The sequence below is a fragment of the Heloderma suspectum genome, chromosome 7 (genome assembly GCF_057233095.1).
Source record: "Heloderma suspectum isolate Gila_16-S chromosome 7, 16-S_ref, whole genome shotgun sequence".
NCBI classification, from domain to species: domain Eukaryota; kingdom Metazoa; phylum Chordata; class Lepidosauria; order Squamata; family Helodermatidae; genus Heloderma; species Heloderma suspectum.
In genome coordinates this window covers 43,191,086-43,208,482 of record NC_139464.1, presented here as the reverse complement: position 1 = coordinate 43,208,482, position 17,397 = coordinate 43,191,086, and the positions used below count along the sequence as shown (strand labels likewise).

Here is a 17,397-nt window from a genome sequence, read left to right as displayed (position 1 = left end):
CACTTTAAATGTCTCCTATGGCTGTGGTGGATATATTACAGATGATGAACACATGATCAAACTTTTGCTGCACCAAAGAGCTTCTGTGTTTTCAGTGCCATCTATGATTTAGGCCTGTGTGTATGGCAAAATTGAGATTGGCTTTTATTGGGCAAATGTGTATTGCCGTGTGTTTAGATTCCAAGTTAATGAGAGATTCCATCAGGTGGGTATGCAATGTATCACCTGTGGCTTTGAATGTGGTATTTCCTAACATTTTCCTTAGCTGTAAGTTCTTGCTCCCTCCTGGCTGTATTTATGTATTTATTTAACGAAAGCATTTGCCTTGAATTCTCTAGGTGGCTTTTCTTCCCTCTTTTCCCCATTCCTCATACATAAAAGGATTGTCACCTTTAACTTTCAGTTAAAATAAATCCTGATCCACAATCACCTGGCAAAGGGCAGATAGTGGGAGTGAATCATGCTTGCTTGTTGGAATAGTAGGATTTGTTTACTTGCAGATGTCTTTTCTTCACCATGTCATGTGAAATGAAGATGTAATGTAGTGTAATGGTGAGAGTGTTCAACCAGGACCAGAGAGACCTGGGTTCAAAACCCCGCTCGGCCTTGAAGCTTGCTTGGTGGTCTTGAGCCAGCCCCACATTCGCTCAGGCCAACCTACTTTGCAGGGCTCTTGTGAGGACAGAACAGGAAAGGGGAAGAACTGCCATGAGCTCCTTGGGAGGAAGGATGGGATAAAAATGTACTGAAGATTAATTTTAACTTTTTACTCTCTCTTCTTGTTCAGGTGCCAATATTGCCACTGGGGAAGAGGTAGCCATTAAGTTGGAATGCGTGAAAACCAAGCACCCGCAGCTCCACATCGAAAGCAAATTTTACAAGATGATGCAAGGAGGGGGTAAGTTCACAGAAGAAGAGGAGTTGCTACCACATATGGCGGGATTTAAAGCCTAATGCTCAATACCTGTCTCTGTGTCTCACAAGGTATGTGTTTCTCTCTTTGCTCTCTCCCCCTCCTTTTTTGGTCCTCCTTAGTGGGTATCCCTTCCATTAAGTGGTGTGGCGCAGAGGGTGACTATAATGTGATGGTGATGGAGCTTCTGGGGCCCAGCTTGGAGGACCTCTTTAACTTCTGCTCCCGCAAGTTCAGCCTCAAGACTGTTCTGCTCCTGGCAGATCAGATGGTGAGTTTGCAGTTGGTTCTTGTCAGCCGTTCCTTGTGCTCCCATGCACCTTTGCTCTTGGTTCTCCCTCGTGGCAGTAGTTTGAGCTTTAACATCTCAGTTTTTTTCCCTTGCATTTGAGTGAGGATGGAGAAAGCTTGTACAGCAGTAAGTCTTCTCCTACATGACTGGGTGTGCTTTTTCAGCTGTTGCTGAACAAAATGCAGGAGTTATGCTTGGGTGGGTGGGTGGGTGTAGAATATGTGCTAATGGCCAGTCCCTGAAGATGGGAAGGAGAGAGGGAGCTGGGATGTGTTGCTGAAGTTGGTAGTTTGTAAAATGGTCAGACTTGGTGTCCTTGAAGTGCCTCTGCTTTACGCACCTTTGGTAAGTGGTAGCAGAAGGGAAATTCTGCTTCTGGCTCCTAGCCTGTGGCTGGGTAAATGGGTGCACATCCCACTTCAAAAACGTCTCCTTTAGCTGCTGTGCATGCAGGGGTCTTTTGAACAGGCCTTCGTTTTTGTTTCCTTCCTGCTGAAGTGCAGGATGCTGGACTTAAAAGAGCACTTGAGGCTCCTTGATTTCGCTTTGAGTCTACAAGTTATGCAGCTCTCCAGGATAGCCTTATCATGGGTGTGCATCTTACCATGTAGAGTACAATGCAGTTATTGGCTATATTTCACAAACTTCTTCTTAACCCATTACCAGATCAGCCGTATTGAGTACATCCATTCCAAGAACTTTATCCACCGAGATGTGAAACCAGACAACTTCCTTATGGGACTCGGCAAGAAGGGCAATCTAGTGTACATCATTGACTTCGGCCTGGCCAAGAAGTACCGAGATGCCCGCACTCACCAACACATCCCTTACCGGGAAAACAAAAACCTGACTGGCACAGCCCGCTATGCCTCCATAAACACCCATCTTGGGATTGGTAAGCTGTCATATTTCCATCTTGCGGAGAATTGGTGTGATGGACAGAGATCCATTAAATCAAACTTGTATCATAATTTGGGAACTTGGGTCAAAAATGTATAATGACTTCCAGGTACTATTTGAACACCAGCTGTGGATTATGTTTTGCTTTCTTAGTCTTCAACTGTGTGCTCTTGTGAAGATCTAATATGTGGCTTAGGCCACATTTGGATGTCACAACAACCCAAAGTTGGTCTGTTTTTAAGCCCTGGGTTGTTGGGAACAAAGCAGGAGCAAGCAGTCTGGTTCTCACTGCCCAAGTGCTCCCGCTGGGATTAGACAACCCAGGGACTTGATTTAATCATGGGATCCAACTTGGGGTTGTGTCTCCTGTATAACCCAGAATTTCCGGTTCAGACGTCATGCCAAACAACCCAGGGATGGAGCGTTCCTAGTTTGTTTAGCTCCTCCCATTTCCAGCGGGAGCCATCAGGGGGCAGGAACCAGCACGCTTGCTCAGTCCCACTTTGTTGACAGCAACCTAGGGTTTAAAAAAAAACCCTGGTTATCGTGATACCTGAACTCAGCCTTTGTGTCAAAACACAAGAGGCAAAGTATTTTGTTTATTTATTTAATCAGTGTAAGAGTTTTCCTGTAGCTGAAGCTCTTGGATAAAGGATACATCATATTTGTACAGCATCAGGCCAGTGGGGTTTGCTTCTTTGGCTGTAGACAAAACCCTTTGATGCTATGGGTTATGCTCGCGCTAGCAACCGAATTAAGGCTACTGAGAAGAGGGCCTTTTCTGTTGTGGCACCCTGGTTGTGGAATGAGCTTCCCAGAAGCTTGCCTAGGACCTACATTGTGCTCGTTTCAATGCCAGGTGAAGACCTTATTTTCCTGGGCATTTTAGTCTTTCAGTTTCTGATTTAAATTTGTTACTGCAGTTAAAATCTTTGCACTGCTGCTAGATTTTATTTGGTTATTTTATTTTATATTGTAGATTTAAACTTTTACATTATATTTTATCATGTTGTATTTTATGGTTTTAATTGTTGTGAACTGCCCAGAGAGCTTTGGCTATATAGAAATGTAATAAATAAACCAGGACACTAGCAAGAAAGAGAAACTAGATGATGCGGGGGTGCGTGGAATAGTATCCAATATCAGGTCTATGTTTGAAACTTCAAATAGTATAAGACATTTAGCTTTTCTGAGCTGCTAGAAAGGAATTATGACTTCCAACAGAATTGTACGCACTGTGCTTGTGTATTTGGGGGGGGGGGTCATACTACTAGTCGCTAATGGAAGTATTGTATTGCAAGCTCTGTTCCCTTTCCTTTAGTCCTGAGAATATTCAGGGCTAGATGCATAGTGCTTCTCCACACAATAGTCCAGGGCTATCTTATTTCCTTTAAGGGCCTCTTCAAGTCAGCTGTGCATGTAGCAAGGGATGAAGTGCCCTTTTGAAACTGTATGTGAATGAGATTCAGAAACTCAAGTCTAGGGATGTTTTGAGGATTTCATTTGGTCTGCATTTCTAAGTGAACTCACCTGATTCGCATTTCTGAATGAACTCACTTCCTGGAATAATGGGTGGATTGGAATCACACTAATAGGCAGTTGTCTTTAGGTTCTTGCTCTTCTCTGAATGTCGCAATGTAGTTGTTGGCTGAAAACGCGTAGAAAGATGCATAGTTTGGGATAAGATGTGCATAAACGTTTGCAGACTGCAGATTCAGGGTGGGGGGTGCGGTGGAACTGGCTTATGAGTAAACACATGCAAAAGTGACACAAATCAGGAATAGACTGATCCATCCATCCCCTACTCAAGTCTCATGCTTAAACAGGAAGCATTTTGTAAGAACACGCTCATTATTTGGAAGCATTCATAGAATACATTGATACATACCTGGATGCATTACCTTGATTAATAAATCCACAGAATAAAGCTTAACCATTAAAAAATTTTTTTGGTTTATTTTATAGTTTAATAGTCTCATTTGCAAAGACTCCAGTCCAACTCCAAGGTGGTTTTGTCAAAGAGTCTCTCGCCAGTCTTGCATTTGAACCATTCGTCAAGTGTGTGCCTTAGCTCCTGGAATATCTAGGAAGCACTCTTCTCTGTGATACTTGGTTACCAAATCATGCAGGAGTACTGGCTTGGAAGGTTTATCAATACACCCTCTTCAAGGTGTATTATGCACTAGCACAGGGCGTCCTGTTTCTGAAGATGTAATTGTATAGATCCAAAGGTGTGGCTGTAACTTCTATTGCAATGATATGCAATGGAGCATGCCATGGGGAGACAGTTCAAAGGGGTACTTATCCGTAGTGCTTAATGCAGATAACAATAGTTAGAAAACAAATAGAAAAATACAGGTTAGGTCCAATTGGGACATAGCAAATGCTAAGAATGAAGTCTGTCAAACAATTAAAGATTTTTAAATAGATTAGCTGTCTTGTTTTAAAGGATTGATTTGTTCAAATTTACATATTGAAAGATCTCAAAGGATTCTCTTTGATGCTTTTTAAGGACGACAACAGTTTCTCAAGTGTCAAATTAGAACACCCTGTTCATTTTTTGAATACAAATAGGGAAGGAAAGCCATCTTGATGATTCTCTCTTTCTCTTCCTCCTTTTTTTCCTCACCCCCCTCCCCAATCTAGTTTGGTGCAGGGAGAATGGAACCAGTCCATATATGTTTTCATGCTGGCTTGCTCGTTCAAGAGTCCCAGAGGCCTTGCTAGCCACAACATTTATTCAGGGCAAATGTTAAATTCTTGTTTTAAAATTTTAGGTGTTCGTGTGCACTAAGCAGATCTTTTGCAGACCATCCTAACAGCTTAGTCACAGTATCCAAAAGCCAAGCGGGCTGCTTTGTGCTGTCCTGCGTAGCCCATCTCAAAAAGGCAATTGTAGAAGTAGGGCAAGTACAGAAAAGCGCAACTGAAATGACCAGGCAGTTGCAGCACCTTCCCCACAAAGAAAGGATTAAGAGCTTTCCCACCTTTAGTTTAGAAGAAGAAAAAAGGGTGACTAAGAAGACACAAGCGAGGCTTATAAAATCATGAATTGTGTAGAGAGACAGATAGAAATGCTCTTTCAAAGTCCTGAACTTCAGGCACTTCAGTGATATGGGTTGATAAAAAGCTATCTAAGCAATTAATCCATCAAGGTTAGTTGTGTGTTGTGGTGTTGGATTCACTGCTTAGATGGCTTTTTAAAAAAACAGTTGTAGAGTCTTATAACAGCAATTAGTCTCCATGTTCAGAGGCAGTATACCTATAATTATTAGATATTTATTACAGTTATTATATTTATATCCTACCTTTCTGCCAAAGAGCCCAAGGCAGTGTACGTGATCCTCCTCTCCATTTTATCCTCACAACAATCCGGTGAGGTATGTTAGGCTGAGAGTTGGACACTGGCCCAAAATCACCTGTTGAGCTTCATGGCAGAGTGGGGACTAGAACCTGGGTTTTCCCAGCCCTTGTCTAACAGTCTAACCACTACATCACACTGGCTTTCAGTAGATACTGGGGGCAAATAATGTATGACTGTTAACATTATGCTCTGATTGCAACCTTGTAAGGATAATCTGGCTGGCCACTCTTGGAGACAAAGCTGGACTGAATGGATCTCCAGTGTGACCCAGCCAGGCAACTTCTGTGGTCTTGTGGACATTTGGGCAATTCCCAAGCACCATCTCTTTGCTTGCTCTTAACTGTGCCACTGAAGGCAATAGGAATCAATTGCAGGATCTGAAGCAATGGTACAATATGCTCTCAGGAGTCCTTTACCTGCTTCAGCTTCTGGACAGTTGATAGGTGTCTTGGATGGTGTACGATTAGGGGCGCAGTCCTATCAGGATGCCTGTCAGCCTCCAAACTTGGAGGTTGATGGGCAACTTGTGCACAGCAGGAGGAGTGCAGAGGCAGTCTTCACCTCCACGCTCCTCCTGCTCTGCATTTTTGCTAGATGGGCTTTTTTGCCCGTCTAGCTGGGGCTCTGCGGAGTGGGAGGGAAGGAGGCTGGGGAGGACAGAGGATTCTTCATAAGCTGGCCTCCCCAGTCCCCTCTCCTCCCCACCCACAGAACTGCCCCTTTTCCCTCCTCTACGGTTGTTTATGCAACCTCAAAGAAGCAATTGGCTCTGTGCCGGCTGCAAGGGGGAGGGGTTGGGGGAGGGGAGCTCGGACTCCTGGGTCCAAGGTCAGAGCACTGTCTCCAACCTTGGATCCAGGAATACAAACTATCTAATGGCCCCCTAGACATTGTCTAAGGCCATAGGATTGCTCTCCTCATGTCCAATCTTAACCAGTGTTATACTTAAAGTAGATATTATGAAATATTGGGTTTTTGGTATAGACCACTGGCATGACCCAGTAAACTGCTATTTTGGTTTCCTGCTGCCTTCCAAAAGCATAAAAGCTGAACTTATCCCACATTCCTCAAGGTACAGATACGATCTGGCATTGCTTCTGCTGGGAATTTGGACATGCAAATAATTTTTACAGCTACGCAGAAGCTTTTGGTCTACAGAGTATCTTCTCACTGTGTTGATACTGATAAAGCAGAAATGGTGTTGCCGGGAGGATTGGACGGTCCCTTTCAACCTAGTGGCAAAAACATTTTCTGCGTCACACCTAGGTCAATAGGAGGGAAGTGTTTCACATGATCTGTGTTTAAAAAGTTGTGAAGAAATACCCTCCATGAGCCCCTGTTTTTAAGTACTTGGAGGAGTGGGGGAATGGACTTCTTGAATAAATATATTCCTGCTGCTGTTTTGGCCGACCAAGTTACCAGCAGAGCAAAACTGACTTGATCTGGGACAGATCGTCTGCTACCTGGAGACTTGTCAGCACTAGAAGTGACTAGAATCTTAGCTTTGCTGCTTGCTGTCAAAGTGGCAAGGTGCTGCAGAAGATTTGGAAAGACCATTCTTTCTCACGGCAGGCATTTTGGATTACTTTGTTGAATTGTGGCAGCTGATCCACCCCAACCCCCACAGGCTAGAGACTGCAGGAAAGTTGACCTCAGTTGTTCTTTCATGCTCTTTCGTAGCTTATTTCCTGGCTTCACAAACATGATTGCATAATGCCTTTCTTAAATGTTTGAGCCTTGTTTTTTTTTTAAAGAAACATTTGCTTGGGTCTTCTGACACATCTTTTTGCATGTGTTGCACAACGTGGCTTGGCGTGGTTGTTCTTAAATTTCCTACCTGCAGGGAACCCTTTTGTCATCAGCTGTCTCCTGAGGAGCCCCTGCATAAAACTTGTGTGGCTGTGTTATTGGGTACACTCAATTTGCACCATGTTCCAGCCAGGCCTCCTGGGCTTAGCTGTGATCTATGCCAGATGTATTGGATGTGAACTCCCATCTGTCCCAGCCGTTTTGGCCAGTGGTCAGAGTTATGGGAGTTGTAGTCCCCCATTCTATGCAAACTGAGCATGCACCCTACGATGTGTCCAGTGCGCTATTGAGGCTGTCTGTGATAGGAGGAAGATTAGTAATGGGGGGGGGGGATCAATTCTTCAATGTCAAGGAACCCTAGAAAGTTGCTTGGGAACCCTGGGATTCCCAGGAACATAGTTTGAAAATTACTGGCTTAGAGGATGATAGGTTAGCATTGCCATCCTTATCCTTAGACCCTTAAGGAAATCTTGGCCTTGGCTTTACATGTGAAACTCTAGCCCATGGAGACTCTCAAAATGGGGAACATCATAAATACTACATGATGTTTATAACTATGTCTTCAAAGTGAGTTCGTAAATTGCCTTCTATGTCCTACGCTGGTTGCCCTGTCCTTTGTTGTAAAGAATTTCCATGTACTACTTGGGGCCACTTCAACTGTGATAAACACTTCTACCAGGAATGCATTTTTATAACATAACAGTGGCTCAGGTTGGGCACTGCACCAAACCAAGGAGGCTTAACTATGGTTTGGTTCAGTGTCTTGAATTCAATGGTTTATGATCAGTTGGCAAACTAGAACTGGAAACCATGGTTTGTGCTAACTGTGGTTTGGCATGGTGTCCAGATTGACAAACGATAGTTATGGTCACTGTTTTGCCTGCAGCATGAATGGAACATGAAAACACATGAGAAGCTTTAAGCCATGGTTTGGCTGTTCAGAATGATGTTTGGATTGACAAAAAGTGTGCAAATCTACACATGTGCTGCTAGTCATACAGGTGTGTGTGCCTGCAGCAAGACAGAGAAGCTTATGTGGAATTTCCTACACAGTGCTTTTCATTTAGGCATTTTTTCCATGGCTGAAGGGGTCCTTAGTGAGATTCTTTCAGCCACACTTAACTGCTATACTGGGTAAGTAGTAGCCATGCATAAATCAGTCCCAGCTGTTGTTTGTGTGAATGGATCTTTTGGACTTCGCAAATGAGCAGCTAAAATGTTGGTTTGCATGTTGATTGGAGGGACAGTAACTCTCAGCAGTCTGATTTTTATATTTTAATGTTTAGACATTGCTCTTGGAAAAGCAGACAATATCAAATGCTACAAATTTGAATTTGCTCTAGGTATTTCAACCTTAAATATTAACCTGGTGGAAACATCTTCTTTTTAATGAATGCCTTTTCTGATAAGATTAGATGTTCCAGATCACAAACTTGCATTCGGTGACAGAGAAAGCTAAGCTCTGGAAGCTCAAATCTCTAAATATGCAAATTTTGGAAATCTTCAATTTTTTTCTGATCTTGTGAGCTGCATTGGGGAGTCTTATACTGAAAGGCAGGATATAAATAATACACTTCCCACGTCTGCCCACTTCTCTATCCAGGAATGGTGTTTTACTTTAAAACACGCACAGACCATTTCAGCTAGAATGTTTCACTTAAAAAAGAACACAAACTTAGGGACCAGAATTCCTTACTGTATTGTAGAATAATCTTATATGCTGTCCTGTAGATTTGCTTGACTTGTGTCCTGTGATCTATTTTAGGGTAGGCCTACCAACTTTGTAGCCCCTGGGCCAAATGCAACATACCAGCCATACATTGCTGTCTGTCTCATGCTAGATAGCCCCTGAACTGACCCTGTATGTCAACTTCAACCCTGTACTACTGAAATCTTTTAAAGAAAATTGGCTTGCAGCACTCGGTGTGGACAAGGCCTAAGTAGATAGTCCGAAGTCTTGTGAGGAGTCAAGGCAGGACCTATAATTGGAACCCACAAAGCTTCTATTTGGACAGTTGACAAAAATTTGCAATTATTTAGAGTCTGGAATTCCGTGCTTTAAAATACCACATTCTGCAGTTAGTAAGGCTGAAATAAACTCGAGCAAGCATGGCTAGTTGGCTTCATTTTGACCACTCAACTTTTGCTCCAACTTCAGTGACTCCAGTACATTTTTGTTTTATAATTCTTGCATTTGATTGTAGGGAGGACAAAAAGAACTGTGTTCCTTTTGAACTTGCTTGGCTAGTGTGTCCTAAATTGAGTGTAAAGAGCCTTCATTTGAATGTGGAGTACCAGTACTAGTGTCCTGAGGATATGCAGGGTGTGTGTTTAATCAAAATCTGAATAAAATAAACCAGGGAAGAGAAGGGGGAACAGACAGCAAGAGCTGGATGGCTCTTTCAGCTGGACCTTGCTGAATTTGTTACTGGGAGGGGCAATTTGAAAAGGCAACCCTTGATTCATGCATTCCATTCAATTTTCACATGCTCAAAAGATGACTTCCAGCATATCCTGCACCCTTTTAGAGCTCAAGATATCTGAAATGGACACCCAGAGGTGCCCAGGAGAGGGCCTGTAGCAGACTCTGTCTGAATAGCTGGAGGAGACGGGCATAAATATACTAGTGATTTCTCTCCACATGCTTGCAAGTGACTCTTCACCCCCCTGCCCCCTCCTCAAGCTGACTGGAAGTGCACAGCAGGGTCCCAGAGCCTTCCTGCTGATCCTGTCTTCTAGCACCGACGGTGGTTTTCATGCCAAAATAAAGCATTATCCACATGAACCTGATGTGTGCATGCCTAATAACAAGAGCGGCATGTGAGGGGAAAGAGAAACATAAACGATGGCAACGTTGGCTTTACCGGTAGTGGGTTCAGCCCCTCGGGGTGGCAGTTGTGCAGACGTTGTGGGTAGTCTCCAATATAAATAAGGGGTCTTCTGCATCCAGATCAGGAACCAAACTGCATAGACTGCTCCGATTTTTACCATTCAGCAATAGCGGCTTTGGACAAATGGGACCTTGTTCTTCCCCAAATCAGTGTTCTAAGGAGATGAACTCCTGTTAAAACAGAGGAGCTTTGCGATACACTCGAACGTAATGGCCAGTTCAGTAGCATCTCTGGCCTCACTTGAAAAATGTCCCACACTTGATTTGTGGGGAAAGAAAAGGGGGGAAAAATCTGTCCCCTGTTATTTCTCTAATACTTCACTGCTGCTGTAACCCAAGCACCCTTTATGGCATTATTCACGTAAAGGAGGCATCATACACTTGCTGGGGAGCAGGACCACAGTCCTGGCCCCACGTCTGGCATGCTACTTGCCACAGCACGCTCTCCAATGAAGAACATTCAGATGGCCCAACCGCATAAATGCCTACGTCTGTGTAGCTGCTCATGCATGCACTTCTTCATTGCAGATGACCATACTGGTGTATAGTGTACAGAGGCAGGGCCAGCAGTGTGCCTGGGGGAAGGGCCAGGAGTGAGTAACTCATGAAGGGGGCTACACTTGTGGGTCATAATCCACCAGCTGCCAGATGAATGCTTGAAGGGGCTCCGGCGAGTTGCTGGCTGAAAGTGCTTCAGTTGCTGGAACGATAGAGACTGGGTAGGAAACGCAAGGACATAAGGGTGGAATAAGGCAGGACTGCAGCAGACCCATCTCTTCAAATGCAGCTCATTGGTAAACAGCACTTGGGCTGGGGGGTCCGAGCCTCCCGCTGCCCACTGTTCACACCTCTCCACTTCTCTGCCAGCCTGGGGCTGGAAATGAGCCCAGCTGGGGCGAAATTGTCCTGGGGGGGGAATAAAGGTGGTGGGCAGGGGACCAGTTCAACACCACTTGCTAACTGCTGCTTTTTGGCTGTACAGCTTCCCCCTCCCTTATAACCATTTGGTGGTGATCCATGTCATAAGAACATAAGAGCCCTGCTGGATGAGACCAAGGGTCCATCTAGTCCAGGACTCTGTTCACACAGTAGCCAACCAGCTGTCAACCAGAAACCACAAGCGGGACACAAGTGCAACAGCACCCTCCAACCCATGTTCCCCAGCAACTACTGTACAGAGGCGTACTGCCTCAGGTACTGAAGGTAGCACATAGCCATCAGAACCAGTAGCCATTGATAGCCTTTTCCTCAAGGAGTTTTTCTAACCCCCTTTTAAAGCCATCTAAATTGGTGGCCATCACTACATCCTGTGGTAGTGATTTAAACGTACCTGCTTGTGTAGTTTTACCCTAATATTTCATTGGTTCGTTGATCAGGAATAGAGGACGTTAAGAGCTGCCAACTGGCTTAGCCTCTTAGGCAGTGGTAGTATGAGAAGCTGTAAAGAACAATATTGTTTAGGAACCTGGAATGTCAGATCAATGAATCAAGGTAAGCTGGAGGTGGTCAAACATGAGATGGCAAGATTGAACATCGACATCTTGGGAATCAGCGAATTAAAATGGACAGGCATGGGTGAATTTAATTCAGGTGACCATCATATCTACTATTGTGGGCAAGAATCCCTTAGAAGAAATGGAGTAGCACTCATAGTCAACAAAAGGGTGGGAAAAGCAGTACTGGGGTACAATCTTAAAAATGATAGAATGATCTCAGTACGAATCCAAGGCAAACCATTCAACATCACAGTAATTCAAGTCTATGCCCCAACCACTGAGGCCGAAGAAGCTGAGGTTGATCGGTTCTATGAAGACCTACAACACCTTCTAGAACTAACACCAAAAAAAGATGTCCTCTTCATCATAGGGGATTGGAATGCTAAAGTAGGAAGTCAAGAAATCACCGGGATAACAGGCAGGCATGGCCTTGGTGTACAAAATGAAGCAGGACAAAAGCTAATAGAGTTTTGCCAAGAGAACATGCTGATCATAGCAAACACTCTTTTCCAACAGCACAAGAGGCGACTCTAGACATGGACGTCACCAGATGGTCAATATCGAAATCAGATTGATTATGTCCTTTGCAGCCAAAGATGGAGAAGCTCCATACAGTCAGTAAAAACAAGACCTGGAGCTGACTGTGGCTCAGATCATGAGCTGCTTCTTGCAAAATTTCGGCTTAAATTGAAGAACGTCGGGAAAACCACTAAACCGTTCAGGTATGACCTAAATCATATCCCTGATGAATATACAGTGGAGGTGAGGAATAGATTTCAGGGATTAGACCTGATAGACAGAGTGCCTGAGGAACTATGGACGGAGGTCCGTAACATTGTTCAGGAGGCAGCAACGAAATCCATCCCAAAGAAAAAGAAATGCAAGAAAGCAAAGTGGCTGTCTGATGAGGCTTTACAAGTAGCTGAGGAAAGAAGGGAAGCGAAAAGCAAGGGAGAAAGGGGAAGATATACCCAACTGAATGCAGAGTTCCAGAGAATAGCAAGGAGAGACAAGAAGGCCTTCTTAAATGAACAATGCAAAGAAATCGAGGAAAACAACAGAATGGGAAAGACTAGACATCTCTTCAAGAAAATTGGAGATCTCAAGGGAACGTTTTGTGCAAAGACGGGCATGATAAAGGACAAAGAAGGCAGGGACCTAACAGAAGCAGATGAGATTAAGAAGAGGTGGCAAGAATACACAGAAGAACTATACAGGAAAGATCTGAATGTCCCTGATAGCCATGATAGTGCGGTCACTGAACTTGAGCCGGACATCCTAGAGAGTGAAGTCAAGTGGGCCTTAGGAAGCATTAGTAACAACAAAGCTAGCGGAGATGACAGTATTCCAGCCGAGCTATTTAAAATCCTAAAAGATGATGCTGTTAAAGTGCTGCATTCAATATGCCAACAAATCTGGAACACTCAACAATGGCCACAAGACTGGAAAAGGTCAGTTTACATTCCAATTCCAAAGAAGGGCAACGCCAAAGAGTGTTCAAACTACCGCACAATTGCGCTCATTTCACATGCCAGCAAGGTGATGCTCAAAATCCTACAAGCTAGGCTTCAGCAGTATGCGAACCGAGAACTACCGGAAGTACAAGCTGGGTTTCGAAGAGGCAGAGGAACTAGAGATCAAATCGCCAACATTCGCTGCATCATGGAGAAAGCAAGAGAATTCCAGAAAAACGTCTATTTCTGCTTCATTGACTACGCTAAAGCCTTTGATTGTGTGGATCACAACAAACTGTGGCAAATTCTTAAAGTGATGGGAGTACCAGACCACCTTACCTGTCTCCTGAGAAACCTGTACGAGGGTCAAGAAGCAACAGTAAGAACCAGACATGGAACAACCGATTGGTTCAAAATTGGGAAAGGAGTACGACAAGGCTGCATATTGTCACCCTGCTTATTTAACTTATATGCAGAGTACATCATGAGAAATGCTGGGTTGGATGAATCAGAGGTCGGAATTAAGATTGCTGGGAGAATTATCAACAACCTCCGATATGCAGACGATACCACCCTAATGGCAGAAAGCGAAGAGGATCTCAAGAGCCTCTTGTTGAGGGTGAAAGAGGAGAGTGCAAAAGCTGGTTTGAAACTCAACATTAAAAAAACTAAGATCATGTCATCTGGCCCCATCACTTCCTGGCATATAGAAGGGGAAGAAATGGAAGCAGTGATAGATTTTACTTTCTTGGGCTCCAAGATCACCGCAGACGGTGACTGTAGCCATGAAATTAAAAGACGCTTGCTCCTTGGGAGGAAAGCTATGGCCAACCTAGACAGCATAGTAAGAAGCAGAGACATCACCTTGCCGACAAAGGTCCGTCTAATCAAAGCTATGGTTTTCCCAGTAGTAATGTATGGCTGTGAGAGCTGGACTATAAGGAAGGCTGAGCGCCGAAGAATTGATGCTTTCGAACTGTGGTGCTGGAGAAGACTCTTACGAGTCCCCTGGACTGCAAGGAGGTCAAATCAGTCCATCCTAAAGGAAATCAACCCTGAGTGCTCATTGGAAGGACAGATAATGAAGCTGAAGCTCCAATATTTTGGCCACCTAATGCGAAGAGAAAACTCCCTGGAAAAGACCCTGATGCTGGGAAAGATTGAAGGCAAAAGGAGAAGGGGACGGCAGAGGATGAGATGGCTAGATAGCATCACGGATGCAATGAATATGAACTTGAGCACACTCCGGGAGAGAGCGCAGGACAGGAAGGCCTGGCGTGCTATGGTCCATGGGGTCACGAAGAGTCGGACACGACTGAACGACTGAACAACAACAACAGTATGAGAAGATGGCAGCGGTGGGGGAAACACTAGAAAGACAGTGGTGGCTAAGCATGAGGCTGGGACCCTGGCATCCGAGACTTCCGTTCTTATCGATGATACAAAATGGCTTCCAGTGTTAAAGAAAGCAATGAAAAGTGAATGCCTGAGTGACTTGCGCATCTGCTTCTCGTTAAGTCCTGTCATGGGTGAATCCACCCCACAGAGTCAGTCTATGGCAGGGTCTGTGAGAAGACACACACCAATCTTTCCAGAGTTATATTAATGTTCCTTGTTTTTTTTTAGGCAAGAAGTCTGTACTTCTGCTCTTCCCTTGCTCTACTAACTCCGGTATTGATCTCTCAGAGAGGAGCCGGCAGAGTGCTGAATGTGTTCGTTAAACTGAAGTAACTGTATGAATGAGTCGTGCTGCAAAAATGCATTGGTTTCTTTCAATATGCCTCAGGGCTTTAGCTTTTAGACAGCCAAATGGATGGTGGCAGACGTGCTTAAAATGCAGGTCTGCCTAAATCACACATAATGGGGGTGGGCAGAGACTTTAAAAGCCGGAGGAAGGTGCAGGTGAGGAGGTGTTGAACATTTCTCCCCCCCCCCCCCCCCGGCTAGGGACTGTGAAGAAATTAATTAATTTCCCCTTTTAATATAAATCTGCTTAATTCACATTTTGTGAACCAGTCTACAAACTGAAATGCAGCTATACTTTGGTATTCATGCTTCTCTGAATTTTGTGTTGCAGTTCTCCAATCAAAAAAATGGATTAAAAAATGCATACGTTTGTAAAAATAATGTACACAGCTACATTTATATTGGGGAAAGCGGCATGCAAAAATGTGTGTTTTAGGAGAAAAGTGCACACACATTTTTGCATGGCCTCTTTAAAGAAATCACAGAGTGATGCAGAAATGAGATTAAACAAATTTAGGATTGGGGGAAAATGGGAAACCAAAATGGTCCCTCCCTTTGACCTCCCGCCCTGAAGTTTGTGCTGCTTTTCACTCAGCTGGGCTCTGGTGCTGGAAACGGGAGAGAACTGCCAGGGTGACTGGGGAAGAGGTGAATGGTCGGGCACAGGTTCAGTGCCCCTCTTAAAATTGCCACTCAGCCCCCTACTTGTATATATGATTTGGGGCAGACCTGCATTTAAGGATACAGGTCTATTCCCTTCACACCAAATTCTAGACAGGCTGATGTTTCATTTGTTCGTTCAATTTCTATCCCGCTTTTCCACCAAATGGCGTTCAAGGTGGCTAATAGAAATAAAATGTAAAGTAAAACACAAAACACAGTTACCCCTCTGGAATTTGTATGGCCTGTGGAAAAGCAGCAAGCTGCATTTCTTATCTTTCCCGTCTCCTTGTTTTTCTCTTTAAAATCGTAGTGGTTTTACAACTCTAGGATCATGTAAGATTTGCTGTGCTATTGGTTTATAGCGGTCGCCCCCAACTTGGTTCCCACAACTCCCAACATTCCTGACTACTGGCTATGTTGCCTGGGGTTGATGGGAGTTGAAGTCCAACACATCTTGAGGGCACCAGGCTGGGGAAGTCTGCACTCTACCAGGGAGAGTGTCAAATCATTTCTTGGTGATGAAAAAATTGGTTGGGCCATTGTTGCTGCTTGGCCACTGCATGGGTGGCAGGCATAAAATTCGATCAAGATACATTGTAACCTGCACTGAACTCATAAACTGGATTGCTTATTTGAGAGTCCTGCAAGCAGTGTGTTAAAAAGACGTGAGTGCCATTTTTTGGTAGAAAGGCGGGGTATAAATCAAATCAGTACAATACAATGCAGGATTCCTTTTTTCACACTGACAGTGTTGTGAAATTTGTTCAAACTGTGCACTAAAGGCCTGACCTGAAATGTTCTTTTTTTCTGTGTGGAAACATCTCTCAAAAATTTAGACGGCTTCCATAGTAACATCTTTTCCAGTTTTCCTGATGTGATCCCAGAAGGGAAATGGCACAGATATAACGGAGGGAAATCCAATCACAGTCGAAAGACTTTCTAGCAAAGTGGATGCTAGAGGCCAAGTACTAAAAATCAGGACCGCAATCCAGTACAGTTCAGCGTGCTTACATCCATTGATAACAGTGAACTTGAATGCTTAACTCTGTACTGGATTTCTTTTCTTCCCACCCACTTCAGGCTCAAAATATGAAAGGATTCTTTTCTCTTAAATGTAATATATCCACGCTCTTCTAAAATTGAGAATTCTTCTGCTGTTGTGTCATAACCTAGGAAAAAGAAGACGTTGACCACTGAGACGTTGGGGTAGCAGCAAATATGAAAAAGCAGGATAGACACATGTGATCATGGGAACCAAACTATATGTTAAGTTCAACATGTGGCTTAGCACTGTGTTTAAAAAAATTAACTTTCAGTAGCAGACACAGGAGGGAGGGAGTAATCCCTTCACCACGACACTGCACTTCTGGTGGAAATTGCTCCCCTATTTGCATTGGGAGGGAAGCTGGCCTGTAAATAGTGGCTGCTATTTAAAGCAGAAAACAAAATGCAAGGCCAAACCCACACATTTTGATGTAATGTGCTATTTGGCCTTACTGTTGATGTTAAACAGGGGGTACAACTTTCAAGCAGATGGCCCTATAAGAAAGGCAGCATGTACTTTTGTTTTTTGTATAGGATTTTAAAGCAAAAATTGAGTTCTAAAAAGTATCCAGATCTGTTGGTGTCATATTTATCTTGCATCGTTAACTTGGCTTCTGCTGGTCATAGGGAGGAGCGAGCACTGAAAGTCTGATCACAGGAAATCCTGTAGATCTCTTCCCCCCCTCCCCCTCCCCCTCCCCCAGCAGTTTCACTAGACATTGCACACACAATTTTAATCCTCTTTGCAGTTATAAGGGCTTACAAACTTTTCTTTAAACGGAAGCTGAGGCTCTGAGGATGATTTCTGTACCAGGACCAAATTCAG

General features: G+C 44.0%; 1 protein-coding gene across 2 annotated transcripts in view; it reads left to right on the top strand.

Moving 5' to 3' along the window:
* CSNK1E (casein kinase 1 epsilon) overlaps positions 1 to 17,397 on the top strand; it is a 47,462-nt gene that overhangs the window by 20,011 nt on the left and 10,054 nt on the right. For both annotated transcript variants that reach the window (XM_084809828.1, XM_084809827.1), the window contains exons 3-5: positions 788 to 898; positions 1,036 to 1,184; positions 1,872 to 2,100. In XM_084809828.1, the coding sequence (XP_084665954.1) occupies positions 788 to 898; positions 1,036 to 1,184; positions 1,872 to 2,100 (489 nt within the window). The remainder of the gene's footprint in view (positions 1 to 787; positions 899 to 1,035; positions 1,185 to 1,871; positions 2,101 to 17,397) is intronic.